This window comes from Camelina sativa, chromosome 10, assembly GCF_030686135.1.
Source record: "Camelina sativa cultivar CO46 ecotype springtype chromosome 10, ASM3068613v1".
In the NCBI taxonomy this organism is placed as follows: domain Eukaryota; kingdom Viridiplantae; phylum Streptophyta; class Magnoliopsida; order Brassicales; family Brassicaceae; genus Camelina; species Camelina sativa.
The window spans coordinates 9,922,527-9,938,582 of NC_141889.1; the positions used below are offsets into that span (position 1 = coordinate 9,922,527).

At 33.7% G+C, this 16,056-nt stretch overlaps 1 protein-coding gene across 1 annotated transcript; it reads right to left on the minus strand.

Moving 5' to 3' along the window:
- Positions 1–11,511: 11,511 nt before the first annotated feature.
- On the minus strand, positions 11,512–14,662 carry LOC104718390 (abscisic acid 8'-hydroxylase 1). Its single transcript, XM_010436129.3, has 7 exons — positions 13,792–14,662; positions 13,385–13,703; positions 12,848–13,237; positions 12,565–12,727; positions 12,374–12,480; positions 12,161–12,279; positions 11,512–12,045 (listed from the first exon to the last, which is right to left on the minus strand). The coding sequence occupies exons 1-7, from the start codon at positions 13,989–13,991 to the stop codon at positions 11,940–11,942; spliced, it is 1,404 nt and encodes a 467-aa protein (XP_010434431.1). The 5' UTR covers positions 13,992–14,662; the 3' UTR covers positions 11,512–11,939.
- Between the last annotated feature and the right edge of the window lie 1,394 nt (positions 14,663–16,056).

A 16,056-nucleotide genomic window follows, 5' to 3' on the forward strand; every position in this document is an offset into this window, starting at 1 on the left:
TTAGAAATTTGTAATTTGACAATATAGAATGTTAAATATGTTAAGTTACACATTTTTGCATTGATTCGTACTAATACATATATATATATATATATGTATTGTCAAACAAAATAATATATATATATATATATATGTTTTATTAATATTTTAATTTTCAATGGTTTAGAAAAAAAAAGCTTTATAAAACAAGTCATGTATTCTATGTTACATATGTTTTTAAAGTAAATTTCCAAATTTATGTACAAACTCAGTAACTTACCAATTGAGTGATTGTTTTACCATTCCAAATGAGAGATATAGTTCAAAATTAGATTATAAGTTCTTGTAACTATATAAAAACATTGTAAGAACTAAAAACTAAAAATCTTATAAATCAAAAGTATTGGTTGAAAATATAGTGTTTAAATAATTTATTTATGTTCTATTGGATGAAGGCTTCTGATTGGCTAATTCCTAATGACAATGATTGCTCTATCATTTATCATCCTCCGTTGATTAAAATTAGATCTAACGGACAAAAACTTCTCTTTGTACTTTTCTTCTTCTCCTTTATTCGATACAACAAATTACCAAAGTCACTCACCACTCTATAATTACTTATCTTCTTCTCCTCAGTCATCTCTCTTCCTCTAGTCATCTCTCTTCCTCTCAGCAAACCTCAATCGATTCTCCATTTATGTCTTTAATGACTTCACTTCATCATATTTCCATATGTTCCGCCGAAGACATCACCAAACGTACGGTTCCATTATTGTAAGCTTTCTACAAGTCGGTTTTCACTTTCTCCTTTTCATGTAATTAATTCTTTTTTTTTTTACTTTGTTTTTTTTAATATTCAGATCTCAACAACAGATGCTTGTTGGAGAAATAGATATGGCTTAGCTGTTCGCGTAAAACTCAAAGCATGTCTATCTCCTTCTTCTCCCTAATCTCGTCGTCGTTTTCCGTCACTGGCTGCTGTCGCTTCTCTTCACACCGTCGTTCTTTGTCACTCATCGTACAAAGCCAAAAAGAAGAAAAACCTAGTTTTTTTTTGTATTGGGTATGTAAATATGTATGTGGGCTTTAGAGAAGTTAACGTTTTGGGTCTTTTACCATTTAAGCCCATTGTTTTTTTTTTGTGTAATTCCTTTCAAATTGATTGAAATACAATTTTTCAGTTCTATTTTGGAATTGAGTTTTAATCCAATAACCCAACCAAAATTTTATTCAAATAAACCAAATAAATCAAACCTAAAAACCAAAATATCCAGATATAAAGTCATAGTTTGGTCACAAATTAGCAACTGCTTTATGACTACTATAATTTGTGACAAAAAATAAGTGACTATCAAAACGGTCTTAGATTAGTCTTAAATGTGTGACCTTTTTGAAACGATTTTGATGGTTACAAATTGCAATTTTTTTGGTAGTATATATGGTCACAAAACCGTCACACATTTACGACCACAATACGCTGTCTCAATATCGTCGCTTATATGTGACCGTATAATTGGTCACAAAGGGGTCGCAAATTTGCTGACCTTGTTGCGACCGATATTTTTAGCGACCAACTTGGATAGTTTCGCAATAATCGCAAATAGCTGTTTTGCTATTCTTTTAGAACTTTTTTGGGGGTTGCAAACGGCTTGTTTTCTTGTAGTGAACGCTAACTTGCTTCATGTGCAAACCACTGATCAGCTGGATCAAATCGGTTAATGCATTGTGTCAGGTTTACTTGTTCAATTAAGATGAGTGATACTTTGGTTTTGGTTCGGTTGCAATTCATGCAAAAATATTTTCGAGGGTTAGAAAAGTTGTTCATAGGTTGTTAGATAAAACAAACACATTGTGACTTTTATCACAACCATAAGATTTGTTGGGAAATGATCATCTTGTGACTTTACACATATTTTAAATTTAAATGATCTATTCTTTTATAATAAATAAAATCACACTGTTGGTGATTCAGTAGACATTCATAATGGATGACTGGGACTCAAGTCACTCTACAAACAAGCCCTTGTGATTGTGTACTTTCTACCGACCATATGAATTATCACACACTTTCATAGGTAAATGGTTTCTTCTATATCATTTTGTGTGTGTGTGTGTCATGTATATATATATATATATATATTAAAAATGAATTTTGAGTATGATAGCGTTAATTATGAAGCAAAAAACCATTTGAAAAGATCAAGAAGGCAAGTGCCAAAGCCAAAAGCACACATTTTATTGAAATTATTTGAAACTATGATCTTCAATTTTTAATTTAAATCGAAAGACAACGAAACTGAAAAAGTTATTATGTTTCGTAAATAACTATTTTTATTTATCTAAATGTTAGTTTATGGCTTACAAGTCAACTAATATACAACACTCTTGGCCAGACTGTTTATTCTTCGTAATTAACTAAAATACTAAATGATCACATTTATTAATTTTGCAACAATCCACGTAATGCAGTTGATTGATTGGACACGTACGTAACTTATGAAATATATAAAAATTAATTATGTTTATAAGTCAAATAGATATTTCTGCTGAAGAGCATATATATAATCCTTAGTTCTTAATTTGAGGTCAAAGCACAATGCGCGGTTCCTTAATCCTTATATGTTGTTGGTGTGCATCATCATAACTTGCACTGGTGCAATTAGAATGCGACAGATCTCTTTTACATTATAATCAATTATGACCTCATCATCATTATTCTTATTCAAATATATGTTGAGAGAACCAATTGGCAGGATAAAAATATAGCTGATTTGGTAGTTGGTACGAAAATAAATAGATATTAGGCCAGTGAAAGAATCTGATCACGTAGAAAAATCTCGATATGTAACATTCTATAAATGTTGGAGTGTTGTAAAATACGGATGGTGGATCTTTCATAATTGGTCTATACATGTTTTAGGGTGTAAGGTCCATGGCCGAAGGTTCATTGTCTATTTCTTATTCTTAGTTGGTTTTGTATTAAGGGTTTATCTATCCCTATAAATATGTAATATTCGATTGAGTTAATAAAAATAAGAAGAGAAAACCTCCTTAAAGTTTCTCTAAGTTTCACAACACGTTATCATCACGAGTTTGCCCTAAACTCCAATTGAAAAAAAGTTCCTAACCCTAAAATCGCCGCCGCACAGAGTTCTTGTTCGTTCAAGCTCGGCGATCAGCTTCCGTTCGTGTTCGTGATCAACCGATGCTCGTGATCAGCTTGTGTCCATAAACGGTCCGCGGTTCGCTAGTTCGTAATCAAGCCTGAGGTTCGTGGTCCGTTCATGATCAGCTTGTTTGATATCCGAGGTCTTTAGCTCCCGGATCAATTCCAGTCAACCCCTAAACAGTGGAAGGTAAATAAATAAAACCCCCTTGAAACCTATGAATCGAACCTGATCTCTTAAATCTAATGGAACCCTAAAATCTACAAGTAAACAATCAACAAACAAAACCCTAAGCTTTGAAATCCTAAAACCCTAAAACTCTAAAACTTTAAAATCCGATTGTTGAGGTTTAGGATTGCTTAGATTGTTTGCAATTAAACTAATTATGATATTTTTAAAATCCGGTTGTGTTTGATTGTTTGTTTGTTGCATGAGAACCTTAGAACTAGAAACCTAAAATCAAAATTCATAGAGAAAAATATAAATCTATTTGTTCTAAGTTAAAACCCGATTATCTTTGATTGGTTGTTTAAAATTAAAAACCTAAAATCAAACCCTAAAATCGGAATCCTAGAGAAAGTCTAGTTCCCTAAAATTTTGTCATTATCCTGTTTATAAGAAAAAAGAAAATTTAAGAAAAAGGAAAATTTAAGAAAAAGAAAAATTTCTAAAACCTGAAATTGTGTGCATATTTCTTTTTCATACTATAATTTATCTAGGAATGTTTTTCATGCATAATAACCATGAAAATTATGGATAAAGGCATGGCATGTTTCGGTCTCAAATACCGCATGGCCTAAAGTTTAAATTGATGGCATGTTTCGATCTCATATACCGCATGGCCTAAGAGTAAAATAAATGCATGTTTCGGTCTCATATACCGCATGCTAATGATCAGATGCATGTCTTATATTGTGTAGATGGCTAAGCTCAACAATCTCCAATATGCTGCCCTTAATGTCTTTGGAGACAATTACTTACAATAGGCATTGGACACTAAGATTAACTTGAAGTCAAAAGACCTATGCGAATGCATTGAGGATGATAATGGTTGCACTGAAAATAATAAATATAAGGCGATATTACATATACGCCATCATTTTGCTGAGAGTCTCAAGAACCAGTACCTTACCATAGAAGATTCTCATGAGCTTTGGACAGAGTTGAAAAACAGATATGGACACCAAAAGACGATGCTCCTACCCAAAGCTCAATTCGATTGGAAAAATCTAAGGATCCAGGATTTTAAATCCGTGGATGAATATAATTCAGAGCTATTTAAGATAGTCTCGATCTTGAAGTTATGTGCATGGTAAAGAGGTTACTGAGGAGGACTTTCTAGAGAAGACATTTTCTACCTTTCACACTAATAACATACTGCTTCAGCAACAGTATCGTGAAAAGGGTTTTAAGACATATCCAAGCCTCATCTCTTGTTTGCTACTTGCTGAGCAAAAAAATGAGCTATTGTTGATGAACAGTGATGTGAAGCCTCCTGGATCTACCCCCTTACCAGAGGCTCACAAGGTTGACATGACTAAGAAAGAGCATAAAGAGGCTAAGGAGACCAAAGAGTCTAACTACGCCCATAGAGATAAACATCATGGTCGTGGCTGTGGTGGAAGAGGACGTGGTGGTTATGGCCGTGGGAACCGGTCCGACTTTGGTCGTGGCCGTGGGAACCGGTCCGACTTTGGTCGTGGCCGTGGTAGAGGCCGCAGAATATTCAAACCGCAACACAAGACTAAATCGGTTTGTCACCGATGTGGTATGCCAAATCATTTGGATAAGACATGCAGGAAATCTAAGCATTTCATTGATCTCTATCAAGAGAGTTTGAAAAAGGATCCAGAAGCTAACTTGGTTCATCTCGATGGTGAAGGAGATTTCGACCATGAGAATGATGACCAATTGGATTATGAAACTTTTGATTGCCTAAAAGAGGATAATTAAACATTGGTTGTTTTTATTTATTTTAATTCTCTATGTTTTATGACTTTGGATTTTATTGAATTTTTATTTTGGTTTAAATTCAATTATTTTATTTCCTTCATTATAAAAAAATTATTTGTTTATGTTTTAAAACATAAATTCTTGTTCATTTTAGAAATGGTTGAGGACAAGAACATACTTGTGGTTGATAGTGGATCAAGCCACACGATTTTGAAGGATAAGAGATACTTTGTTAATCTCATTTTGAAAATGCCAATGTTAGCCCAATTACGGGTATAGCAAGCCTAATTGAAGGCTACGGCCAGACTCATATTTTATTACCTAATGACACACATCTTGAAATAAGTGATGCCCTATATTCACCCAGCTCAAAGAGAAGCTTATTGAGTTTTAAAGACATTCGTTTGAATGGTCTACATGTTGAAACTAAGGGTGAAGGAAACCAAGAGTTCCTACATATTACCAAAGTCACCCAAGGATCTAAGAAAATCCTAGAGTCTATATCCGCACTAGCCACTGGTCTTTAACATGCTAAGATTAATATGATAGAGGCTAATTTGGAATGAATAAAATGTTCAATGAACAATTCACTTTATGGCATGACCGGCTTGGCCATCCGGGTTCTAACATGATGTGTAAGCTAATAATAAACTCTAAAGGGCACACTCTAAAAGAGAGAAGAGTTATTCCTAAGAATCTCACGTGTGTAGCATGTGCACAAGGAAAACTCATTATAAGGCCATCACCAGTAAAAGTCACTAAAGAGACTTTAAATTTTCTGGAAATGATACAATGGGATATATGTGGACCAATACACCCACCTTGTGGGACGTTTAGATATTTTATGGTCCTTATTGATGCATCAACCAGATGGTCACATGTTTGCTTATTATCAACTAGAAACCTTGCGTTTGCTAGATTGTTAGCCCAACTCATAAGATTAAGAGCACACTTTCCAGATTTTCCACTTAAGACTATACGTCTAGACAATGCTGGTGAATTTACATCCCAAGTGTTTAATGAATATTGTATGTCCATGAGGGGTGAGTGTGGAACATCCTGTGGCACATGTCCAAACACAAAATAGATTAGCTGAATCCTTCATTAAACGGATCCAATTGATTGCTCGACCATTACTCATGAGGCCATCTAGTGAGCATAAATATTCGCCATCCCAATTATTAAAGGGTCATAAGCTAGACATATCCCATCTAAAAACATTCGGGTGTGCCGTTTATGTACCAATTGCTCCACCACGAAGAAATAAGATGGGACCACAAAGGAGGATGGGAATATATGTTGATATGATTCTCCCACCATTATTAAGTATCTTGAGTCAACTACAGTGATTTATTTAAGGCCAGATACACGGATTATCAGTTTGCTGAATCCGAATTTCCTAAATTGGGTGGAGAGACAAACAAGCTGGTTAAAGAAATAGAATGAAATCAAACATCCTTAAATTGGCAAGATCCTCGGACTCTAACATGTGAGGCAGAGGTCCTAAAGATTATATATTTGCAAAAGCTAGCTAATCAATTGCCAGATTCCTTTGCTGACCCAAAGAGAGTAATAAAATCGTACATACCAGCTTGTAATGCACCAGTACGTATTGATGTTCAAAAGGAACACAACAATCAAGTTGCTACAGAGTCTAAGGCCCGTTTGAAACGTGGTAGGCCAATAGGTTCCAAAGATAAGAACCCTTGGAAATCTAAGAAATGTGCAAATAAAACCGAGGGTGAGGAAATTATAGACATGGCTGCGGCAAATCCTAAGGTACCGAATGAAGTTTGGGACGCTGAACCTCAAAGTCCTGATGGTATTGATAATAATGAGATCTCAATCAATTATATCATGTCTGGAATACAATGGAACCGTAAAGATGTCGACATCGATGAAATATTTGCATACAAGGTAGCACTTGAAATAAATGAGGATCATGAATCCACGTCTATATTAGAGTGCACTCAAAGTAAAGATTGATTAAAATGGAAAGAAGCCATTGACGTGGAGTTAAATTCATTAAAGAAAAGGAATGTATTTGGTCCGATCTTAAGGACACCATTCGATATAAAGCCAGTTGGACATAAGTGGATCTTTGTAAGGAAGAGAAATGAGAATAATGAAATCGTGAGATATCAGGCACGACTTGTAGCACAAGGATTCTCTCAAAGACCCGGAATAGATTATGAGGAGACATACTCTCCTGTGATGGATGCAACGACTTTTAGATTTTTAATAAGTCTGGCTATAAGAGAAAAACTGGATTTGCGGCTAATGGATGTAGTGACCGCATATTTATATGGTCCATTGGATAATGAAATTTATATGAGATTACCAGAGGGTATTGAGCTCAAAGATAAGAGCGGTTCTCGAGAACAATACTGCATAAGGCTAAACAAATCCCTTTATGGACTGAAACAAAGTGGATGTATGTAGTACAATAGGCTAAGTGAGTACCTAGCTAAAGAAGACTATAAGAATGATCCCATCAGTCCCTGTATTTTTATAAAGAAGTTTGCAAACAAAAGATTTGTAATCATAGCAGTATATGTGGATGATTTGAATATCCTAAGAACCTCTGGGGAAATCACCCAAACAGTCGAATATCTAAAGAAAGAATTTGAGATGAAAGACATGGCAAGACTAAGTTCTGTTTGGGATTACAGCTTGAGTACATAAATGATGGAATCCTTGTGCATCAAATGGCATATACTGAAAAGGTATTCAAGATGTTTAATATGGACCAAGCTCACCCATTGCCTAGCCCAATGGTTGTGAGAAGTTTAAATTTAGATAATGATCCATTTGGTCCAAAGAAGGACGATGAAGAGATTCTCGGTCCGGAAGTGCCATACCTCAGTGCTATAGGAGCGTTAATGTTCTTGGCTAGTCACACTAGACCAGACATATGTTTTGCCGTGAACCTCCTAGCTATATTTAGCTCTTGTCCAATCCAAATGTACTGGAATGGTATCAAACATGTGTTGCGTTACCTACAAGGAACGCTTGATTTGGGTTGATATTATACTAACTATAACAAAGAAGGTTTAGTTGGTTTTGCTGATGCAGGTTACTTATCGGATCCACATAGTGGTAGGTCTCAAACCGGCTATGTATTTACACACGGTGGTACAGCTATTTTGTGGCGTTCTATGAAGCAAACCATTGCGGCCACATCATCTAATCATGCGGAGATTATGGAAATGCATGAAACCAGTCGTGAGTGTGTACGGTTGAGGTCGATGACTCAACATATCAGGACAGATTGTGGCATGGCCGATGATAAGGAACCAACAGTTATATACGAAGACAATACAACCTGCATCGCACAACTCAAGGAAGGATATATCAAGGGAGATCGAACAAAGCACATTTTACCGAAGTTCTTCTTCACACATGAACTACAAAAGGCCGGATAAGTTCAAGTGGTGCAAGTTCCATCTTGCGACAATTCAGCCGATCTCTTCACCAAGTCATTACCGACGTCGACATTCAAGAAGCTCACACACCATATTGGAATGCAGAGACTTAAGGACTTTTAGTAATGCTTTGAACATGGGGAGTAATGCATGCTGTACTCTTTTTCCTTCACCATGGTTTTGTCCCAATGGGTTTTTTTGGTAAGGTTTTAATGAGGCAGTACCCCCAAGCGCATTACGGAGATCCCTTAGTATTTGCACGATTATGTCATCCAAAGGAGAGAGTTGTAAAACACGGATAGTGGATCTTCTATAACCGGCCTATATATGTCCTAGGGTGTAAGGACAATAACGGAAGGGTCATTGCTTATTTCCTATTCCTAGTCGATTTTGTATTAAAGATTTATTTATCCCTATAAATATGTAATATTCGATTGAGTTAATAATAATAAGAAGAGAAAACCTTTTCTCAAACTTTCACAACATGGAGTTCCTTATTACTTTATTCTTCGTTTGTATCTGTGTGTTTGTTTATTTGGAAAACAAATACAACGAAAATAATAACGTTAGGATCGAGTTTTAGGACTTGATTCGCGTTACTTCAAGTTCAAAATGATATGTATATTTCTATACTTATATATGGGTAACGACAGTTACGACACAAACCACTAAATTTAAAACTCCAATCAATATTTTGTTATATTTAGTAGTAACAGATAAAATAAAACGCAACTCTTGACATATAAAGATACAAATATCCCATAAATATCCACAAGTGGTTTTGATTATTATTTTAGTGGTGATATATATCTTTAACAAACTATCCATTAATATCCCAAGTTGAAAACGAAAGTGTATTATATCAAATGGATAATACAGTATAACATCTGATAAGTCTTAAGAAACACTGGTTTGTAATTTTTTAATTAAAGACTAAATACACTGGTTCGTGATTTTGATTTATATGAAAAATGGTCCAATACCAAGATTTTCATTATAGAGTTAATATTTTATGGAAACCTCTCATGAACTTAAAAGAAAAAAAAAAGAAAAAAAAAAGACAGTTTCCATCTTTTTTATGAACAAATTTATACAGGATTAAATAATATTTGATACTTTTATTAAACTCTATAAATTTTAGAAAATTCTAAATATAACAACGAATAATGTGAGATAAAAAAAATGATCGAAGTTGTATCATACAACTATGAACTATCCACATATGCAGTTTTTGCTTTTTCGTTTTTCACAAAAAAAAGGAAACTATCCACAAATGCAAGTTCTCGTAAATATAAACTTCTGTAAAAAAAACTACAATCTCACTACACGGACCGGCATATTCGGGACCATCTATCATTTAATATCTATAGTATTCTAAATTTAGAAGATGAACGTGAAGATCATGGAGCATGGTACATTTAAAGGACGACAACATGAGGTAAAGTAATACAAAGACCCCAAAACACGTAATGACGTAAACATAATAATAATGCTCAAACTATCTTTGTTTACTTCATAGAGTATATACTAATATATATAATTGTAATTTTACTCACCATTAACTTAATACATCAGTTTTTATCTAGCGGTAATATACAATATACATCTACAATCAGTAAATTTTTCGAGAGAAAAAGGACGCATAGGAGTTTTGTTTAGATTTTTCTTAGAGAAAAGGATTTTTGTTTATATTTATTCCTATGAGATGACAACTTTTACCGAATTTTATGATATCATTGTACAGTTAGTTCACTTGTCCAATGTCCCATTAGATTTTAATATTTGCTTTTCAAATATTTCTTTAGGAAGAATATATATCAGAATATAAATACATAATCTTTATAAAGAAAAAGAAGATAATAAGACGCATGCAAGATAGACTAGATAGTGACTACAAATTGATAGCCGGTTTGATATTTGATCGTCGATGAAGCAATAACAGCTGTTCCTCAATATTCTCAATCATGGTACATTATTATATCGTGAATGGTGATTTTATATACATACCTCACCAGTCACCAGTGAAAATTTAAATAAAATAATAATACGTTGAAAAAGTAATATAATTACAGCGACGATGACCACATATTCACGGGTGATGATGGTCAAAGTCGTCCGTCAAATTATTTGAATATAGTCGTTTTTTGTTTTTGATTTACTTCAATCTAAAATGTCTATAATGAGTGTGGCGATACTATAGACATATTCATTGATGTGGTGACTCTACAAAACAAATGTGGTAGGGTGTAGTTGATATGATGATTGTATTACAACGTAGAAAAATAGAATGATTACTGTGTATTGTTTCTATAATTTGGATAAATCTTAGATTGAGCCAAACAGTCTCAAAACTAATTGAAACTAAAATTTCTTTTGTTATTTCAAATGTTTAGTACGATCAATCAATTTTGTAGACATTTGTTGACAAAAAGAAGATATAGAAAACTTTTTCAACCGTTTATGACATTAACCGTCTTAGATACACATTTTTACTAGTAGTGACGGTATAGCGTGGTTAGTGCATCTTGAGATTCACGAATTGTTGCACCAACTCAATAGAACCCTACTTGAGTTTGAAATCTTTTTCTTTTCTTTTGAATAGATAGCCTACTTTGCAACTGATTGGTACGGCCAAAACCAGTTTACATGGGAATGTATTTAATTAATTTATACATCAATTAGTCATCAACGCTTAAGAATATATTAAAATTCTGATAATTCGAAAACCCTCTCAAACCCCAAATGATTAATTCTTAAGATGGCGCAGTGACTTGATTTAACAGCACATATTTAAATATCTAAATTATAAAAGTGAAGATCGTATACAAATGAACAATTACCTTGATTAAAATAACATGTTTTGACTTTCTTATATTATCGATTCAATTCTCTTGTAACACAAGTTATTTCTGACATCTTTATCGGTAAATAATATACTTTGCAAGAGAAAGGAAAAAATCAACAAATACGGGGTTCACTAACAGATATTTAAATAACCAGTAAATTATATTAGAAAAACAAGGACGAATCAGTTAACATAGCCATGAGATATTTTTTGAGGGGAAAATATGATCGAGACTTATATAACATTTTTCCCCTGTTTTTCTAAATTCAATAACCAAATTTTCCCCATCTTAAACTAAAATATTACTTTTGACCAAAAAAAAAAACTAAAATATTACAAATTAAACTCCCAAAAAGAAAAAAAGAAAAAAACTAAATAATGTTATAAGAAAATGGAGATTTTTGTACACTTGGTGCTTTCCCCTGTTTTCTCATTTAGGAAGATATTTCCTACCAAAATCTTGAATTTTTTTTGTTTCATCCATCTCCATCTCTGCGTAAGAATTTTTTTTTTTTTTTTTTTTTCTCTCCTCATTCTAAATATAGAAAGTTAAAGGGTAATTAAGTCATTCTACGCTTCGATCTCCGACTTCCGGGCCAACATAATGGGCAGTCCGTTTTGGGGGAGCGCGAATGGCCCATACTGAATCCCGTCGCTCGATCCAACTATTGACCAGCTGAATTACAAAACTACCCCTCATCAGAAACACTTCTATTTTCTCGAATATCATATAAACTCGAAAATAGAGAATAACAAAAAGTAAAGAGGAGGTAATAAGTAGTACAACACACCTGTACTTGGTGGTCAGATGATGAATCATGATAGACATCTCAAGCTTGGCTAATTCATTACCAGGACAGGAGTGGGTTCCGTTGCCAAATGGCATGAAAGTATTGGGTTTTGGAGCCACCTATTATATCAAACCAACTCATGTTAAATGTAAAAATCATACTCCAACACACACAAAAAACATTTGTATTATTGTTGTATTCAATAATTGTTACCTCGAATCTTGATGGATCAAATTTTCCAGGATTTTTAAAAATATCAGCACTATGATGAATGTTTCTGAAAAGTGGCAAAACTTTCCATCCTTTAGGTATCAAATATCCTGCAAAACCATATAATATTAGTTCAAAATTCGACTCGTGGTTCATCCGGTTATTTAATCGGTTCGGTGTATGTTAGTATATACCTTCGTATTCAACATCTTCCACAGCTTCTCTGAATGTGAAAGATAAGATTGAAGCCACTCTTAACGTTTCTTGGATGACTCTTAAAGTTAATGGCATCTTCTTTGTATCTCCCCAAGTTAGAGACTCTCCTTCTTTGTCTTTCCTTATCGCCATTTGTTCTTCCTGTAAAAGAAAATACCAAAAACGCCCATGAGCAAACAAACAAAACTACGAAACTGCCACTCCTCTCAGATTTTATTACCAATAAGGACGACTAATACGTGTCCGTATGTGTTTACTTACAGTAACGGCTTCGAGAACGTTGGGATTCTCGGCCAAGTACTTGAGGATCCACGTCATCACACTCGCCGTCGTGTCTCTGGCCGCGAAGATGACTCCGATGATGTTGTCGGCGATCTGTTCGTCGGTCAGCTCTTCTTTGTCTCCCATGAATGATCCGAGTAGATCGTTGTGTGAGGAGCCGTTTTGTCTTCTCCTCTCTGACAAGATTCTGGCGAGGATCTGTGAGAGTTCCTTGCGAGCTTTCATAGATTTGTTGAAGAGTGTTCCAGGGAGGTTCACTGGCATCGAATTGTAACCTTTCTCGAGAATGTAGTAGCATCGTTTTAGATCTTCTCTGTATAAAACCTCGTCTTTTCCGAAGATCGAGAGCAACGCCACGTTGAAGGTGTACTGATCAAACAAAAAAAAGATCAAAAGGTCAAAACCAGTTTAGATTATAATAAAAAGTAAGAGTTGCTCTGTTTAGAAAAACAGAGAAAGTATGTGTCTTGCTCTGTTTCTAGCAGAGTAAAAAACAGAGGAAACAGGGGAGCTTACAGTTTTCATCTCTTGGTAAGTGTTGATCATTGTTCCATCCCAGTTACGGAGAGAATCTTGAGCGATTGATTCAATATTGGGAACCATGTTTCTGATAGAATCAGGCATGAAAGCACGAAGAACAAGCTTCCTGAGTTTAGCGTGATAGTCACCTTGGTGGAAGAAGATGGCTTGTTTACCTAACATCCTCTCTTTACTCGCCGGAAAAGTCGGTTTGAAGAGATGAGATTTCGTAACCAGAACGAACTTGGCCGCCTCTGGACTCGAGATCATCACACATGGACATCCCAATACATGGGTCTTAAACACCGATCCATACCTGGCAACAACAAAAAACATCATCATAACAGAATTATTATTAAATTGCTTCTCAAAAGTTTCGATTTTTTTTTTTTTTTTAAACCGACCTTTTCTGTTTGGATTGGAAAAAGACATTTGGGTCTTGAGAATAAAGTTGGAAGGTTTCGCCGACGTAAGGCCAACCCATTGTTCCCGGTGGGAGTGGAAGTTTCGAGGATCCACGGCGGCGCTGTGAGATTAGGCACCGGAGAGAGTAAAGGAAAAAAGCTCCGGCGAGGAGAGTGAGAACCATGGCGGAGAAATCCATTTTATTTGATCAGAAAAGAACCCACTTCGTGTTTTGACACAGTGGGAAGGGAGAAGAAGTAGTTGAACAACGAAGAACTTGTGAACTTGTATAAAAACAAAACAAAACTGAACTCTTTTTTTTTTTTTTTTATGTTTTTGGTTTGGTGTGTAATGGGGGAGATGTTTGTGATGCAAAGCAAGTGGGAGATGTGAATGGGTTTTATAGGCTATTCTCATAAGGTGGAGGAGGAGAGAGAGGTTTTGAAGTTGAGCTTTCTATACAGAAGAAACTCTTATTAGAGAGACAGCTCATTTGAGAGAGACGAAGATAGCACGTGTCAAGGAGCATGCATAAAGAGCGTCTGAGATTTTGACCAAACAATTAAAACTAGTTAAAGAGATGAGATGAGATGAGAGCCATTCAAATGGACTAGTTTGGTTAATTAGTTCTCTTGCCAAAAATTTATATTTCTTAATCAGTTTTTTAATTATTTAATTTTTTTATAAATCCTAATTATAAAAGAATAACAAAAAAAGTAGAGACAAATGTGGGGTTAGGGAAGGTTTTTTGTGTGTGTGTATGTTTGATTAACTTTGGACCTTTTTAATTAAAAATTTCTTTGGTATTGAATGTAACCTCTTAATGCTTCATCAAATAATTAATTTCAAAAATATTTTGAGAATTACATCAATTAACATCAACTATTTTTTTTTTTATTATATCTCAAGACAACACGTTTTTTTTTCCAGTTGATAGAATATTAATGAAGAATGGGAGTGATATCATGAAGATAACTACCGAGACTAGTTTTAGCTATTTATTTTTGATAAGTACTTTTTTTCTTAGATTTTTTACTATATGAATATAATATTCTGATAATATCTTGGATATATACATCCAAATATCATGACTAATGGCTAAACAAGATTGAACATTGAGATTGATTTTCTACAGTCTTTCTTACTTTCTATGTAAATAAATTATAAATGTAATTACCAAAACAGAGTAGTATACTTTTTTACGTGTCTGTAGCAGGTTATTACACACATAACATGCACATATATAATTAGACAAAATCAAGTTAATTTCTATATTAATAATTGTTTTCTCAATATTCCATATTTTTTCTTAATCTATAATTGAATTATATGACAATTTCAATAGAAAGTAATAAAGACTTATATATATGAAAATACTATATGCATTAATCATATGAAAAATTTATCAAGAGATTCCTGTTTTGGAATTTGAAGTTAATTGGAATTTTAAAGCTGGATTTGCATGATATATATATATATATATATATATATATCATGCAAAATACAATTTTCTTATATTTTATATATGTTAGATTCTGTTTTTGTTTTTTTGTGTAAATTCTTACATAGCTTTTAATTATATTGTAAGCATTATGCATTTTTTTAATTATTTTGTTTCTACATACAATATATACAAACTAATATAAAATACATATGATAAAAAATTGTATAATAAGCTACAACCTGGTTAACCTTTTTTTTTTTGTTTAGCTTGTTAACTTGATTCTGAGAAATACATACATGACGTATATGTAAAATGTTAGGTTTATGATACATAGTAAACCTGCAACCCTTTTGACGAAAACAAACATGATACAAAAGTATTGATACATTTTTTCGACTAGTAATTAGTAAATAGATACATATAACAGACGAATGTGTATTCTTCGTGGCTTATTATTAATCAGAAACACTTGCTATTTCCCTCCCACGTTAACACACACTGCCAAATAACTGAAAATGTATATATATCTTCTTTGAATTAATCAAACTTTTTGTTGTTTAATCAACAAACTCACGGATTTCAAACGTATTCTGATAATTAGATAAAAGGAAGATAAGAATTTGACATGTATATTTCTAATGATATGACTTTAGCTTAAAATGCAGACATTTATCTTAGTTGCACGAAATTTATCATTTGACTTTGGTGGTGCCAAGAAACAAAATCATCGAAGCTTAAAATATATATTAATTTCTCTCCTCCCTTATACAATATCAAAGAAAAGTCTTACCAAGAAATGATTCGCTCTTTTCCTAAAATT